Below are 14,132 nucleotides of genomic sequence, written 5' to 3' on the forward strand. Positions count from 1 at the left end.
AAGGCGGTAACATGGGGTGCACAGTGGGAGATGTAAAGGGAGCCACTTGGGGTGTCAGTAACAGAGGGAAGGGCGGACATTTGGAGTGTACAGGGGTGTTCAGTAGAGGTCCGCCCCTTGGCATGTGGACAAGCTGGTGTCTGGGGTCCTAGGAGTCTCATCCCACAGTGATGTAGTGCAGCCAGGAGAGGCGTTTGCTGAGTGAGGCTCTGTGGTGGCGGCTGCAGCTTTTATTTTGCTCCTTCGAAGATGTGATAATTAAATGTTTGGGTGAAAATGTTTGTGCAGCATAAAGGGAAGTTTTCAAAATAAATATATATATGGGTGATGCGTGGTGATGAGCTGGCCCCTCTCCTGCTCTGCTGTCGCTCTGCGTTGGCATGAGTAGCACAGGGGGAGGCAGGCTGCACAGCACAGCTGCTGTATCCCCTAGTAATGTTAATGAATGGACCTGTGCCCCCACACTGCCCTGGGGCCCCTGCCTGCAGGTTCCCTGCAGCCTCTGCCCACCTTGGTTCCCCACAACACCCTACAGCCCCTGCCCATCTACCATGCCTTATGACCCCTGCCTGCCCAGATTTCCCCCTGTGCCCTGCAGCCCCTACCCTCCCAGATTTCCCACCATGCCCTGCGGCCCCTGCCCGCACCAATTCCCCACGGTGCTCCCCTGTCCAGGATTCAGTAGCACTTTCTGTTTTGTTTCCTTCCTGAATGAAGCCTCTCTGTGCACGGCTGAGAGCAGAAAGTGGGTCAGGTGCTCAGAAGGCAGCTATTTTTGATTTTTCATTCTCCAAGCAGCAAACACCATGCTAGAAATAACGTCCCCTCCCCTTTCCATCTTCCCGGGCCCGAGAGGGAGAAGCAGAGCACCAGTAACAATTAAAAGGCCAGAGCACGTTTTTTTAAAACTGGTGTTAAAAAGAGACAGCATCCGCATTTCAAGAGGAACCTTCATAGGAGCCTCTCCCTGGTTACTGTGCCTTCACACGCACAGGCAGCTCTCTTGCCTCACCCATCCTGTATGTATCAGCCTGGCTCCATCTTATTTTATATCTGCTGACTATCTCGCTCCTTCAAAGGAAGTGAGACCCCACTGCCTGGATCTAATCTGTTTGGCTTCCTGTGATTTGTAGCTAGGGGAAGCTAGCATGTGGCATGTCAAGGAGGGCCGAGGATGTTTACATTGACAAACAAGGGAGTTAAGCTGTGATGTTGCCACATTAATAAGTAAAGCCCTGCGGCCAGGAGCCAAATTAATAAACCAGGCAGCCTGGGAGGAAGTGAGATGAATTGAAGAGCTCCCTGTTCAGAAGTAACTGGGGCTGAGGCCAAGCTCAAAAACACTTCAGCCAGCCACACAAGAGAAACAAGGGCTTGCTGTGAGGGGAAGGACGGCCCTGTCCACTGCTGAGGGCCACTTCTCCTTGCTGCCTGAGGGTAGCGGGTAGGGCAGGGGTAGCTAGTTGGCTGGCTCATGGGGGTTCGAGAACCATGGGGTGAAGGATGGCTTCCTCATCCCTGAAGATGTTGCTGTTCCCCTCCAAACACCCTCCCTCCCTCAGAAGCGTCCAGTGACCAATACCCAGGTGAGAGCCCTCAAAGGTGATCGAGTTCTGCCCAGGTAAGCACTGCTGGTCCAGTTAAGTGCCCCACCAGTGCCAATCCAGAGTCACTGGGGTGGGCGCTGAGAACGGAGGGAGGAATCCTCTCCCAAGGTCCCAAGGTCACAGAGCCCGCTGTAGGCCGAAGATCCATGCCGTGGTGAGCCCCCTTGCCCTCCCAAGACATCTCTTCAGCTGCCCACGTATCTACTTCTCTCTCCGGAACCATAGTTACCCCCTGTCCGGCAGCCAGCCTACTAACTGCCCTCCCTCACCCCCCTGTGCCCAGAGAGCATATCCTGGCTGGCAGCGAACAAGGCAGCGCCACCCCTCTGTCTATTCTAATGGAGATGCAGGAGGAGCTGTGCCGGCTCAGGGATATCTCTGTATTATAGCAGCAGCAGCACCTGACCTTGCCTCCCTTCCCTTGCCTCACCTACTCCCAAGTCCTGTCTGGCTAAAGGGAAAAAGCCCTGGCAGGTCCACCAGCGTCTCCGGGGCTAATGAGAGAGTTAATGCAGCCGCTGCGGCCATGTGCCACCTGTCGGCTGACGAGGAGGGAAGTTGGCAGCCGCCACAGTCGGTCGGCATGCGTGCGCCAGGGGAGCACAGGCAGCACAGAATGCTAACGAACAAGTCCGTTCTTCCGGCGGGCTAAATTTAGAAGCAAAAGCAAGAAGGTGAAGCCCTCTCCCCTCCTCGCCACACACAGCTGAAATACACCCAGCCTGGTTGCAGCCAGCTGCTGGCTCGCTCACGCCTGTAGTGCTGGCTTGTCAGCGAGGCTGGGACCAGAGGCGCTGTGAGGGCCTCACAGCCATTGGCTGACTGGCTACTCTAACCACAGGCCAGTGGATCCTCCTCCTGTTTTGTGGCACAGCCCATATTTTCATCCCAAGATTGTCTCAAGGACAGCTGCCCTCCCAGAGGCAGCGCCAGCATTCCCACCCCAGGGCCGTGACCCCAGGAACTGTATTGAATGTACTTCTAGTTTCATTTAAGGCAATTGAATAAGGAAGATGAGGAGCCGGCAGCATTACCCAATGGCCCGTGCACAAATGCTTCCCAGCCTGACATCTGGTCTCACTCCTGTTCCATTTCCTGCGGTGCCCTCAGCTGGGAGAGGCGGACACTGGAGTAGCTGGGAGCTCCCACACAGCCAGAGCTCCTGCCCTGCTCCCGACAGCACCCTCTGCTGGGAGAGGATGGGCCTAAAGCACTCAGGAGCTCTCCCAACAGCCAGCGCCCCAGGGTTGCTGTATCTTCCAATGACTTGGGCCAGGTCTCCCTGTGCTCGCTGTGGCTGATTTTGCCTGCTCTGAGTCATGCTGGCCTGGCGGTAGCCTGCAGCTGGACGACTGACCCAGTCAGAGAGTGCCTGGCAGACACCCCTCGGGGTAGAGTAGCTGCCGTGGTTGTCCTGATTCAGCACACTTTCAGGCTGCTCCATGCCCCAAAAGTGAGATCACAGCCCCCCACCCACTGCCTGAGAGCAGGAGACAGGTTGTCATTTCTCTGCCTCCTGAAAGAGGGGCCGGGTGTGGAAAGGACTGGGCTGAGCTGCAGGCGCTGAGGAAAGGGCTGGGAGTAATGGGAGGAAGGAGGCTCGGGGAGGGGGAGCCCTTCTCCTGTCCTGCTGGCCGAGTCTGGGAAATCCAGTTCCCATTTTGCCCTGTGACTTTGGTGAGCCCTGGGGCAGGTGCCAGGGAGCGGCGGGCAGACTCGGCAGTCACAGGAGGGCTCCGTTGCAATCCTTGGCAAAGATCCCGCCACCTCACTGCCATCTGCATCACGCTGGCGACTCCTCCTGTCCGGCTCGCAGCAGCTGGGCAGAAGGGTTTGCGTAGCCTGCCTATGTGGTGGTCAGCAGGCCGGGCCAGAAGCCTGTGGAGACGCTAGCTGGCCCATGCTCTGACGAGCCAGAGAGAATCCCAGGGCCTGTCTCCTTCCAGCAGCCTGCACAAAGAGTCCCCTTTCAATCTACTGCAGCCAGTCCCGCCTGTCCTCTAGGGAGAGAGACGCTGCACGCTGCAGTAGAGCATGCCTTTTAGGAAAGCCTGAACTGGGAGCACTGCCTGCCCCGCTGGCCAGCAAAGGGAAGCCCCTTGTCTGCTGTAGTAATGGGAGCCATTGCGCAAGGCTGCCCTGAGGGGAGGCGTGAGGATGGCTGAGCCAATATCCGCATTCCTGGGGATCCAGGGCTCCTGCCCTCAGAGATGTTCACCCCACCCCAGGAACCTGTCAGCCTGCCACTGCCCAGCTGCCCCCAGACCTTGGCAGGCAGAGCAGTCACCCCTTTGGCAGAAGGGCACCAGGGATTGGCGAGATGGGCACCACGCCCCCATAACACACTGGGCCAGAGCCCCATCTGGTGCATGGCCTTGTAGTGCCCCTGGAGTCGTTGGATCTGCACACATTCATGCCAGCTGAGGGTGTGGCCCAGTATCCCTGACACAGGGAGCAGGCTTGCCCAGCTAGAGTTTCCCAACAGAGCCAGCTGTGTGCTCCCCAGCACTGACTGGTGAGCACCTGCCCAACTCCTGCCAGGGACCAGCTGGTGCTGTTGCACCAACTAGGCTGTGCAGAATCATTGGAGGAGTGAGCTGCTCCCCCACTTCTCCCAGCACAGGGCTGATGTGACTACCAGGCAGCTCCCTGCTACCAGCTGTCTGATGTGACAGGCTTGGTGCTCTCATCTTCTCCTCCCTCGCCATCTGTGCGAGCCGCACCCTGCCATGGCTGGCCTGATGCTGCTGGCCTGGGAGAGGCAGAGGGGACTCTTCCATCACTCCAGCAGGGCAGGAAAGGCTCAGAGAACAGAGAGGGTTCGAAGAATGCAGGAGGAGGGCGGAGAGGAGCGACACAGCTTCATCTCCAGCATAGGGATACAGATCCATTTTCATAGCCCGGTACGTGGCCTGAAATAATCAAGGACTGAGGAGGAGGAGGATGTGGAACAAAGGGGCAGGGAATTGGACAAAGGGGAGACCCTCATAGTCCGGGGGAAGGGTAGGCCCAGCAGAGCGATACAGGCTCTGAGATTTGTTACTATCTCTGTGCTAGTAGCTCTTAGAGCTGCCCACCAAGCTTGCTGGCCCATTGTGCCAGGCCCTGCATGGACACAGAGTCAGCCCCTGGCCTGAAGAGCTTACAGTCTGAATTAACCAGGCAGACCTAGCGAGTGCCATGACCCCTGTTTACAGATGGGGCACCAAGGCCAGACCCTCAGCTATTTAGGATCATAACTCCTATGGGAGATGAAGTGACCTGCTGCCATGGTCACACAGGCGGTCTATGGAAGAGTAAAGAATTGAATCCAGACCTTCTGTGTCCCCATCCTGAGCCCTGAGCACAAGATCCAGCCATCTGGAGTCAGAACTGGTGAGCAGCCACCTTCTGTGGGCCAGTAGGGGGTGCTGTGACTGTAGATACTGATAGCAGGCCAGCAGTTCAGGTTCATCTCATCCCCCCGCTGGGCTGCACCAGCGCCCTGCTTGTCAGTGTCTGTGGAGGGAAGTCACAGCCTTTTTTGCCCTTGACCAGGCACCATGGCCATGCCATTATCCCACCCAGACTCACTCTCCCCTTATCCTTTCCTCTGAGGTGCTCACCAGTGACTGTCTCCAGCTGAACAGTTGCCTTACCCAGTCCCCACTGTCTTATCTAAAAGCAGATGCGATGGGCAAAGGGCGGAGCAGGGAGAGGAAAGTGTTAAGGGCAAAGTGAGTTAAGATAGAAAGGGGGCTAGTTTTGTACTGAGAAAAGGGAAGCCAGCCCACGATGTGAGATAACCGAGCTCACAGAGCAAGAATCTCTCAGCTGGCCTATCGGCAGCAATGCAGTGTGTCTTGCTCAGCTCAGGAAGAGTGCATGTCTGTCCTAGATTGGCATGTGGGCCAGATTCAGCTGGCAGCAGCTCCAGCTCCCATCGAATTCAGTGAAAGTTATGCTGAGAGAGGGTATGCATCTTCTTTGACCTTCCCCCAAAGACCCATCCCTTTGTAACCAAGGCAACCAATTATCCACTGTACCATCCGCCCCAAATCTCTTTCCTCTGACTCATGCTTCACCCCAGCTCTCAAGTGTGAACAACAGCCAGTAAATTGCCTCTTGAAGTCCCCACTTCTAATCCTTCTGGGATGGGCATTACGCTCATTGATGGCTAATGTCTGGCTATGTTAGCCAGGGGCCACGGAGGAATCTCTGTTCCTCTTTGCACCATCCCAGGGGCACAAACCGGGATCTACCCCCTAGTCTGCTATCGTTCTAGATGTGGTGTCAAGTTGGCACAGCACGTGTTATTCAGCATAGCACTGGACAGAACTACTCCACTGGCTGAGCTTGAAACCTCCTTGGATGGGAATATTTTGACCAATGGAGTTCACTGGAAGGCATTCTGGCAGAGCCCTTATCCCCTTCAGACCTGAGCAATTCTGCTAATGGAGCCTGCAGACACTGCAGCCTGCTCTGGAAGAATCTGTGCCCTTCTGGAACCTGCATGGTTTTAACAACGGAGCTCCCAAGTTCATGGAACGCAAGAAGTTCAGAGGACAGTTTCTGTGCACTGCAGGTTGCTCCAGCAGTGTCCGTAACCTCCTCTAACCTGGAATGCTCCCAGGAGCGTTTGCAGCCTTGTTGAACTGCAGCGGCTGGGCTGACGGAGTGTGGCAGACTTGTGAGCTGCTTAAACCCAAGCGGGTTGGCTGATGAAAGTGACAAAGTCCGCAGAGAGTGCTTCTAGCAAAGATGGGAGCTCACTTGCTGGACCTCACACTCTGTCAGCAGCCATAGAGCAGGGGAAATGCTGAAGTCGGACTGACGTTGACAAAGGTTATCAGTTCAGTTGGGTTCTGGCAAAGTTCTCCAAAGTTCAGACATTTGTGGTGACTGGCTCCAAAGTTAACTACGTGACCTTCTAGGGAATGTTCTGCTTGGTTCAAGGACATGTGTTCTTGTGGAGGGCGCTTGGAGTTTCTGGCCCAAGCCATTTCTGAGGAGGTGCCTTCCCAAAGCAAGTCAGGAGAAAAACTTATCCATTTCCACCCTTTGCGTCTGTCTGAGTGACCTCCAGAAATTGTTCCTCCGCCAGGTGACCACACAGGAGAAGGCAAAAGCAGAAAGAGGTGTTCCTAAGGGGCTCAAAGGGAGATCAGGACTGAGGCTTAGGATACAAAGCAAACCACAGCCTAGCTATGGAGCTGCTGCACTGCCTTGATTCCATAATGAGTCCCTTTCCCCTGTGGGCAGCATTTCTCATGGTAATTAACAGACTACTTGTGATTCTCCTCAGGCCTTTTCTTAATTTGTGGGCAGATTACCCACATCTAACGGCACAGCAGCTGATGTTAGTGAGCAATGTTTGTGTGTGGCTGCCCTGAGCGCTCGCAGGGACATTGTGGAGAAGGGTGGTCAGTATAAATCCATATTTCACACTGCTAGCTACCCCTCCCAGTCCAGGGAATCCCACCCCACTCTGATTAGACTTGTCATTCTTCAACTCTCTCGTCTCCTCAAGCCAGACCTTCTTTCCAGATCCAAATTGCTGTCTGACACCCCTGCACACAAACACACCAGCATTATCCTGCCCTGTTACCCCCACCCTTGGTCCAGACCCAAATTCCCTCAGACACACACACACCAGCTGCTATGCCCTCTCTATCATCCCGCCCTGATTCACATCCGAATTCTCTTCTGCTGTTCGCCCCCCCTTGACCTAGATACAAATTCCCTCCAGCCCCTCATATGCCCCTGCCTTATCCTGCTCTATCTGTGTCCCTCAAGCCAGCTCCCTTCCTCCCCTCACTCACACACCCCCTGCTGCTATCCTGTTTTCTCCCATCCTTCCCAATCCACCCCTCCATCCAGAGCACCTGTTGGATGCAGAGCACCCAGTATGTTTGCTGCTCTCTTTTGTCCCCCTGGCACATTTCATGCAGCTGAAACTCACTGGGTTAAAGGTGCCCCTGGCGACCTCTCACTTTGCTCAGTTGGGTTCCCCCCAAGAGCTGTGAGGAAGGGCCCTTTCCCTGCACCTGTGTGGGATGGCATCATCCACTAATTGTTTGCTAATCAACATTAATTGTGCTCTTGTCTGCCCTGGAATCATGCAGCACATTGAACCTGCCATCGGAAATCACTACCAAGTGGCCTTATTATCAAGCCCCAATTAGGAACAAATGCACACTTCATTATCTTGTGACATGGGTATTTTTTTTTTATTGTGAGCTTAATTAATTAAAGTTCAATTAATCCTAAAATTGCCTGTTCCTCCCCTGCTGTGGATGTGATGGGGCAGCAGGGAGGAAGGCAGTGCTTGGAGACTGGCTTTGTCTTGCATTCTTTAAGCAGAAGCGGTGGTATGGGGGCACAGATCACCAGACTGGCTCCTTGGAAGGGCTCTGGTGTGATGGCCAAACAAGGAGCATTCTGGGATATGCCTTTCCCATGATGCTTTCTGACTGTTTCTGATGTCTAGGGAAACACATCAGAAACGTTGAGAATTTGACCAATTTCAGATTTTTTTCCAAGCAAAACCAGAAGGAGGTCAGCTTCAATGAATAACAAACTGGAAGCCACAAAAGAGCAAAAACTAGGTCAGCCCAAAATGTCCCTGACAATCCAGGACATGAGACTTAATCATGGCCTCATACAACAAGCATCCCCCAAAATCCAGCAGTTGCACCCATTCCCTTCACCCTGCAGACACTGGGCTGATATAGATGGCACCAGGAAAAGCCCTGGTTGATTCAAGAATTAATTAGTCATATTAAATAGCCATGATTCGGGCAGATTGGTCACTTAAGTCACATGGTCTTGTTTCTTCCCCCAATTAGATGAAAGTTTTAAAATAGGAGTCTCCAAGTGGGGAAGAGGATCACCTTCTGTTTGAGGCACTGCGTTCAATTCTTGGTTCTACCACAGATTCCCTGTGGGACCTTGGGAAAGTCACTTGGCCAACATCATGTTAGCCAGGAAAGTGTTTATATCATAATCACAATTGGAGCTGGATGGATAGAGAGAAAACTGATCTGCAGCTAATAAAAACTCTGGGTTTGATTACCTCTGATACCTGGGGGTCATGGTGGCCACACAGGCCTTGAAAAAAATGAACAAATCCAGATGATTCACAGGTTTTAGCACAAGCGAGCGTGTGTCCAGAAATTCAGTCCGAAAGTTCTTTGCTCCTCACTCTGCATATGACAGCAGTATCGAGAGGCCCCAGCCTGAGACACCACCAACAGGGTTGCTATTCAGAGGGCAGATACTCTGCATTGCTGAAAATCAGAGCCTTTCACGGTGTCTCAGAATGTGTGCCCAAAACGCAGGAGCTAAGGGGAGAATAAGTGTTGCTTGGTATTGTCCTGGTATTCCTCTCATGGGTTTTTGCTACTGATCATGCCTGTGAAGCAGGATCTTCCCTACCTGACCTGTTTAAACCGTGTGCCGTGTCACTTCTTCCATATGCAGGACAGCCTTGGCTGGGAGGCGCAAAAAGTGGGATTTCCCAGAATGCTCAGCACTGGCCTCACTCTGTTCCCACTGACCCTACCATTGGTGACCTGCATGTAGAGGGCAGGTTTCTGAAGCCCCCTGTGGGGCTGTATGTGTGCCCCTGGGCAGGGATGGGCAGTGTCATGGTAGTGAAGTCATCAGGCAGCCCAGGGTATCTTCTGCTGTCATGCTCGCCTCAGGCGGAGCCTGCCCCCACTTCTCCTGATGTATCTTCCCTCTTTTCCCATAGGGTAAACGTTATAAAAATTCCCTGGAGGCGGTGGGGACCCCGGATTCCAGCCGAGGGCGCAGCGAAAAGAAAACCATCAAGTAGGTGCCATGGGACAGCGTGGGAAGAGATGAAAGTCTGAGGCGTGGTTTCTGCTCCAGGCAGCTTCCGAGAAGCTGGGAACTCCTGAGCCCCAAACACCCGCACATCCCCACACACAGCGCCCACACACCCTGCTCCCACACAGCCATGACAGTCCACCAACACCCGCACATCCACACACACAGCGCCCACACACCCTGCTCCCACACAGCCATGACAGTCCACCAACACCCGCACATCCACACACACTGCGCCCCACACACCCTGCTCCCACACAGCCATGACAGTCCACCAACACCCGCACATCCCACACACTGCACCCTGTACACCCCACCCTCACACAGCCTTAAAACCCCAGCAACACCCACACATCCCATGCCCCCTCGACCACCACAAACACATCCATAGACCCAGCAACTCTGAACATCCCTACACCATGATGCTCTCAAGCATCCCCCTGCCTCTGCACCCCAACACTCTCCCCAGACCATTGCCCACACTCCTGTGTCCCCAAATTCCCCCATCCCACCTCCCCCCACACTTGTGCACCCTTAGATACTCCCACGCCCAGAGACTCTGCACACCTCTGCACTCCAAAATACGTCTGATAGCCCCACTCCCAAACAATCCCACAAACCAGCCCACCACTGCATCCCCAAACTTTATCACCCATCTCCTCATGCAGACACATCACCCTCAGCACATATACCTCCCCAAAGACACACAGCTGCCTCCTCCCCTCACTCAGACACCTCCCTAACACACACAGCCCCCCCACACCAATCAGACACCAACTCCAGACTATCCCACTGCCTCGTGTGCACCCACCTATGATCTACAAACAGCTTTCCCCTGCCTCTCCCACTCGATACCCAGTCTAAACATCTCAGTGCTGCCCCCGCTCGCCAGCCCTGTGGAGAAACAGAGCCTGCCAAAGCCAGATCCAGGCTTCATGTCTCCTTGCCCCACCCCAGGCAGCAGGCAGCTACCTCCCGGGAGCCCACGGGACATCCCCAGGGCTGCGAGCACTCGGAACTTTTCTCCTCAGGGCAGGCAAACCCAGGGCCTCGGCTCCCCAATGCCAGGCTCGTTGCCATGGTGCCAGGGCGTGGAGAGGCCATTAGGCCATAATGCAGGCAGCTCATTGCCAGCCGGGGTCTGCTATAAAAGCCCCAGGTCCTGCTGCAGCTAGTTCCCCTGGCTCTTCCTTCTTCCTGCATGGCCCACACTCTCCAAAGGGCGGCCAGGGCCTGTGGGGTGGCAGGGATCCTAGCTGCTCCACACAATGGCGCCCACTGGGGAAACCAATGGACTCTGAACTCCCATGCCCACCCCACCTGCCTCACTGGGCACCTCCTTCTGCAGAAGCCTGCTTGGCTTGGGCCAACCACAATGAGACTTATCCTTCTCTATTCACATCTGAGCACCCAAAAGTGCCCTCTGCTCCATAAAGGGAGGAGAGACATTTCAGGGTCCCCTCTGCCCCATAGAGGGAGGGGGAGACGTCTCAGGGTCCTTTATGTCCCGTAGAGGGAGGGGGAGATGCCTCGGAGTCCCCTCTGCCCCATAGGGGGAGGAGGAGACATCTCAGGGTCCCCTGTGCCCCACAGAGTGAGGAGGACACCTCAGATTCTCTCTGTCTCACACCAAGAGGGGGGCACTGCAGTTCACTCGGCTGTGCCCATGATGTCTCTCCCCACTCCCATCCCGAGTGCTGTAACCCCATGGTGCGCTCTGGGCAGAGGCTGTGGGGGGGATATGGGCCAAAGGCAGGAGCCAAGGGCCTTTCTCAGAGCCGAGCCTGACTGGGCTGCTCACCGGCTTCTCTTTGTTCAGAGGACAATGCAGCATCAGAAGACAGAGGCACCCGCCTTCCTATGTGGCAGTCCCCACACCCACTGTACAGAGGACATGGGGCCGAGGGCCATAAGGTGTGACTGGGCTGCACAGTCAGGAAGGCTCCTAGGACATATGTACTTGGGTGGAGAAATGGTGTGAAGGGCTAGAGATGGGACTGGGATGCTGCAGTGTCATGCAATGCCCACCGGTGCAGTAAGATGAACCCTCAGGGGAACTGGGCCCCATGATTGTGACTGGGCCTCAGGTGGCTCATACCCACCCGCGCCAGGCCAGTGATATCGGTCAGCACTCTGCCTGTTCCCCCACTGCCCTGGAAACCTGGCGTCCCCGTCTCTGTGGCCTTTGCTGCTCACCAGGGAGGGGGCAGTCCTCGGAGGAGGGATGGGTAAATGATTGAGGCACTTCAGCCTGGCGAGGGCCATTGTCACTTCTGTTGGCCTTCCAGGATGAGTCTCTGTCGGCTTCCACTGCCTTCCTGAGGAGCGGCCACTGCAGGTGGGCCTGTGGCTGCTTCCTCCTCCCCCCAAGCCTATGTGGTGCCTTATGGAGATTACATCTTGCCAGGCTTTCCCCATCTGCCGTGCGGCTGCCCCTCCATGGGCCGGCTAGTGGTGCTGTTATTGTGGCACTCTGGCTGGTGGATCAAGTGTGTGTGCACAGGGTCCCTGGGTGCATGGGGTCTTTCCTAGCATAAGCCCAAAGGTGGCAGCACCTGTCCTCATGTGGGCCAGGATACCCTGAGCAACATGCCCCCTTCACACAGTGCCCCTGTGGTGGCCCCTTTGCGTGCTCCAGGCCTGGTTGCTGTCACTGCTCCCAATGATGACTGAAGTTATGACAGATGAGGTCCGTGGTGAGTCACAGAGGAGTGGTGTCCGGGCTGTCCTCCGAAGAGAGGAGTCACTCAGGGGACAAAGAGCTTCAGCTAGCCTGGGACACTCCATCCTCCACCCCAGACACTCGCCCTGTCCACCCTTTTTCTCTGGGAGGCTCTGCCCACCCCCAAGGGGTGCTCCACCCGCTCAAGACTCTCTCCTCGAGACTCGAAAGCTGCCACTTCCCAGAAGCCTCCCAAGTCTCTCGGCACCAGTGACAAGAGAGACCTCTCCAGACAGCTCGGCCTCCGATGCCCAAACAGCTGGCCCATGCTGAGGGCGAGAGCTGCAAATCAGAGAGGCTTTGTCTCTCCCTCTCTCCTCCACCCTCTCTTCTCTCTTTCTTTCCCCATCTCCCTCTTTTCCCTTCCTTCCCTCCCCTCCTCTTTCTCTCTCCCCCTCCCCCTTATCTCTGCCAGGTTGTGAGTGAGCCTTGCTCTCTGAGGTGAAAGGCAGTGGCTCATGGGGCATGCGCGGCCCCCTCTCTTAGGCCTTTCATCTCACTCTGTGTGTTTGGAGAGGCCGTTTCGTGCCAGAACCGCAGGAGGACTGGAGGAATTAATGAGGGGAGCTGGGGCTGAGTGCAGGCTGCCGGGGGGCCTTTGAAGTCTCTGACGAATTTGCCGCAGTACCACTTGACTTCAAAGGTGCAGCTTGTCGGATCTCATGTGCTCCAGGTCGAGCACCAGGAAGCCATTGGCGGCTCTCTGAAGTCAGGAGGCGATGGTTAGATGCAGTTTTTATCTGATCTGTCCGTGGTATGAAGTGACCTATTTAGAGTCTGAGGAGATGTACAGCCAGGCAGTTGCAGTGCCTGCCTGGCCTGTGCTGAATCACGCTCCCTTGCTCCCTCTGCACAGCCAAGTGGGGACAGACCATGTCCCGCAGGCTGGGACCAATTGATCAGTGCAAGAAGATTACCCGTGGTATAGGTTTTCTAGGAGAGGAGGGTCTCAAATCTGGAGCAGGGTGTCAGTAGCTCTGGATCCTTCAGGGAGGGGTCTCACATCTGGAGAAGGGTGTCATCCGTCCTGGATCCTTCAGGGAGGAGCTACACATCTGGAGCAGGATTTCAGTAGCTCCGGATACTGGTTGCATATCTGAAGCAAGGTGTCAGTAGCTCTGGATTCTTCAGGGAAGGGGTTTGCACATCTGGATAGGTTGTCAGTAGCTCTTGATCAGGGAGGAGCCCCACATCTGGAGCAGAATTTTATTAATTCTGGTTCTCCACCTCTGCTGTATTAAGATGAGTCCTGGTGATGGAAAATGCCTATCTAGCTGGAAGACGGGGAATAAAAACCCTCTGCAGGAATCATCTGCCATCCCTCTCAGGTTTTTAATGTCTGATTACAAATATTATTCCTGTGTGTCTCTCAAGTTGCTCCCCAGGTCCCTTTGCTGTCTGCCCTCTCCAGCTGGGATATCTAGCAAATCTCAAGGTGATGGCTGAGCCAGTCTAAAGATAGTCCTGGCCCAGTATCCCACAGAGGCCAACGTGGGAGATCCTGGTAGACCATCACCCTAGCTTGACTCCCAGCATTATCAAATGTTCTTAGAATCTTTCCATCCCCCATATCCCATGTCCTCCCATGCCTCGGGATCGGGGTGTTGAGTCCTGCCAGCTCATTTCCCCCTAGGGAACATAAACGTTACCCAACAACATGCTGACCTCCAGTGTCTCAGAAGAAGTCAGTTGTTCCCCAAGACTGCAGTGGATTCTGCCACTATCTCAGTGCTGGCGGGGCTACGTTTTCCACTGCCCTGTTGCCAGCTCTCGTGATTATATTGTGAGTCTTGAGCTGCTGTGTTGTTTTTCTGACAACCTCAGTTCTTGGGCTCATGAGTCTGTGAGAATCTCAGCTTCCTTTTTCATACATAAAGTACGTTTCCAGCCCTCACAATTGCCAAGAAAGCTTGAAAATGTGATCCCTTAACGTTCCCAAATCGCATCATTTTTAGGTCAGTCTCATGGTT

General features: G+C 54.9%; 1 protein-coding gene across 1 annotated transcript in view; it reads left to right on the forward strand.

Annotated features, from left to right (window-relative positions):
- The window catches only part of SYT7 (synaptotagmin 7), a 151,189-nt gene that overhangs the window by 79,588 nt on the left and 57,469 nt on the right, over nt 1-14,132 (forward strand). The window contains exon 3 of the mRNA XM_067541465.1: nt 9,343-9,422. Coding sequence (XP_067397566.1) covers nt 9,343-9,422 — 80 coding nt within the window. The remainder of the gene's footprint in view (nt 1-9,342; nt 9,423-14,132) is intronic.

This window comes from Emydura macquarii, unplaced genomic scaffold, assembly GCF_026122565.2.
Source record: "Emydura macquarii macquarii isolate MOO-44397 ecotype Brisbane River unplaced genomic scaffold, CSIRO-AGI_Emac_v2 contig_670, whole genome shotgun sequence".
NCBI lineage: Eukaryota > Metazoa > Chordata > Testudines > Chelidae > Emydura > Emydura macquarii.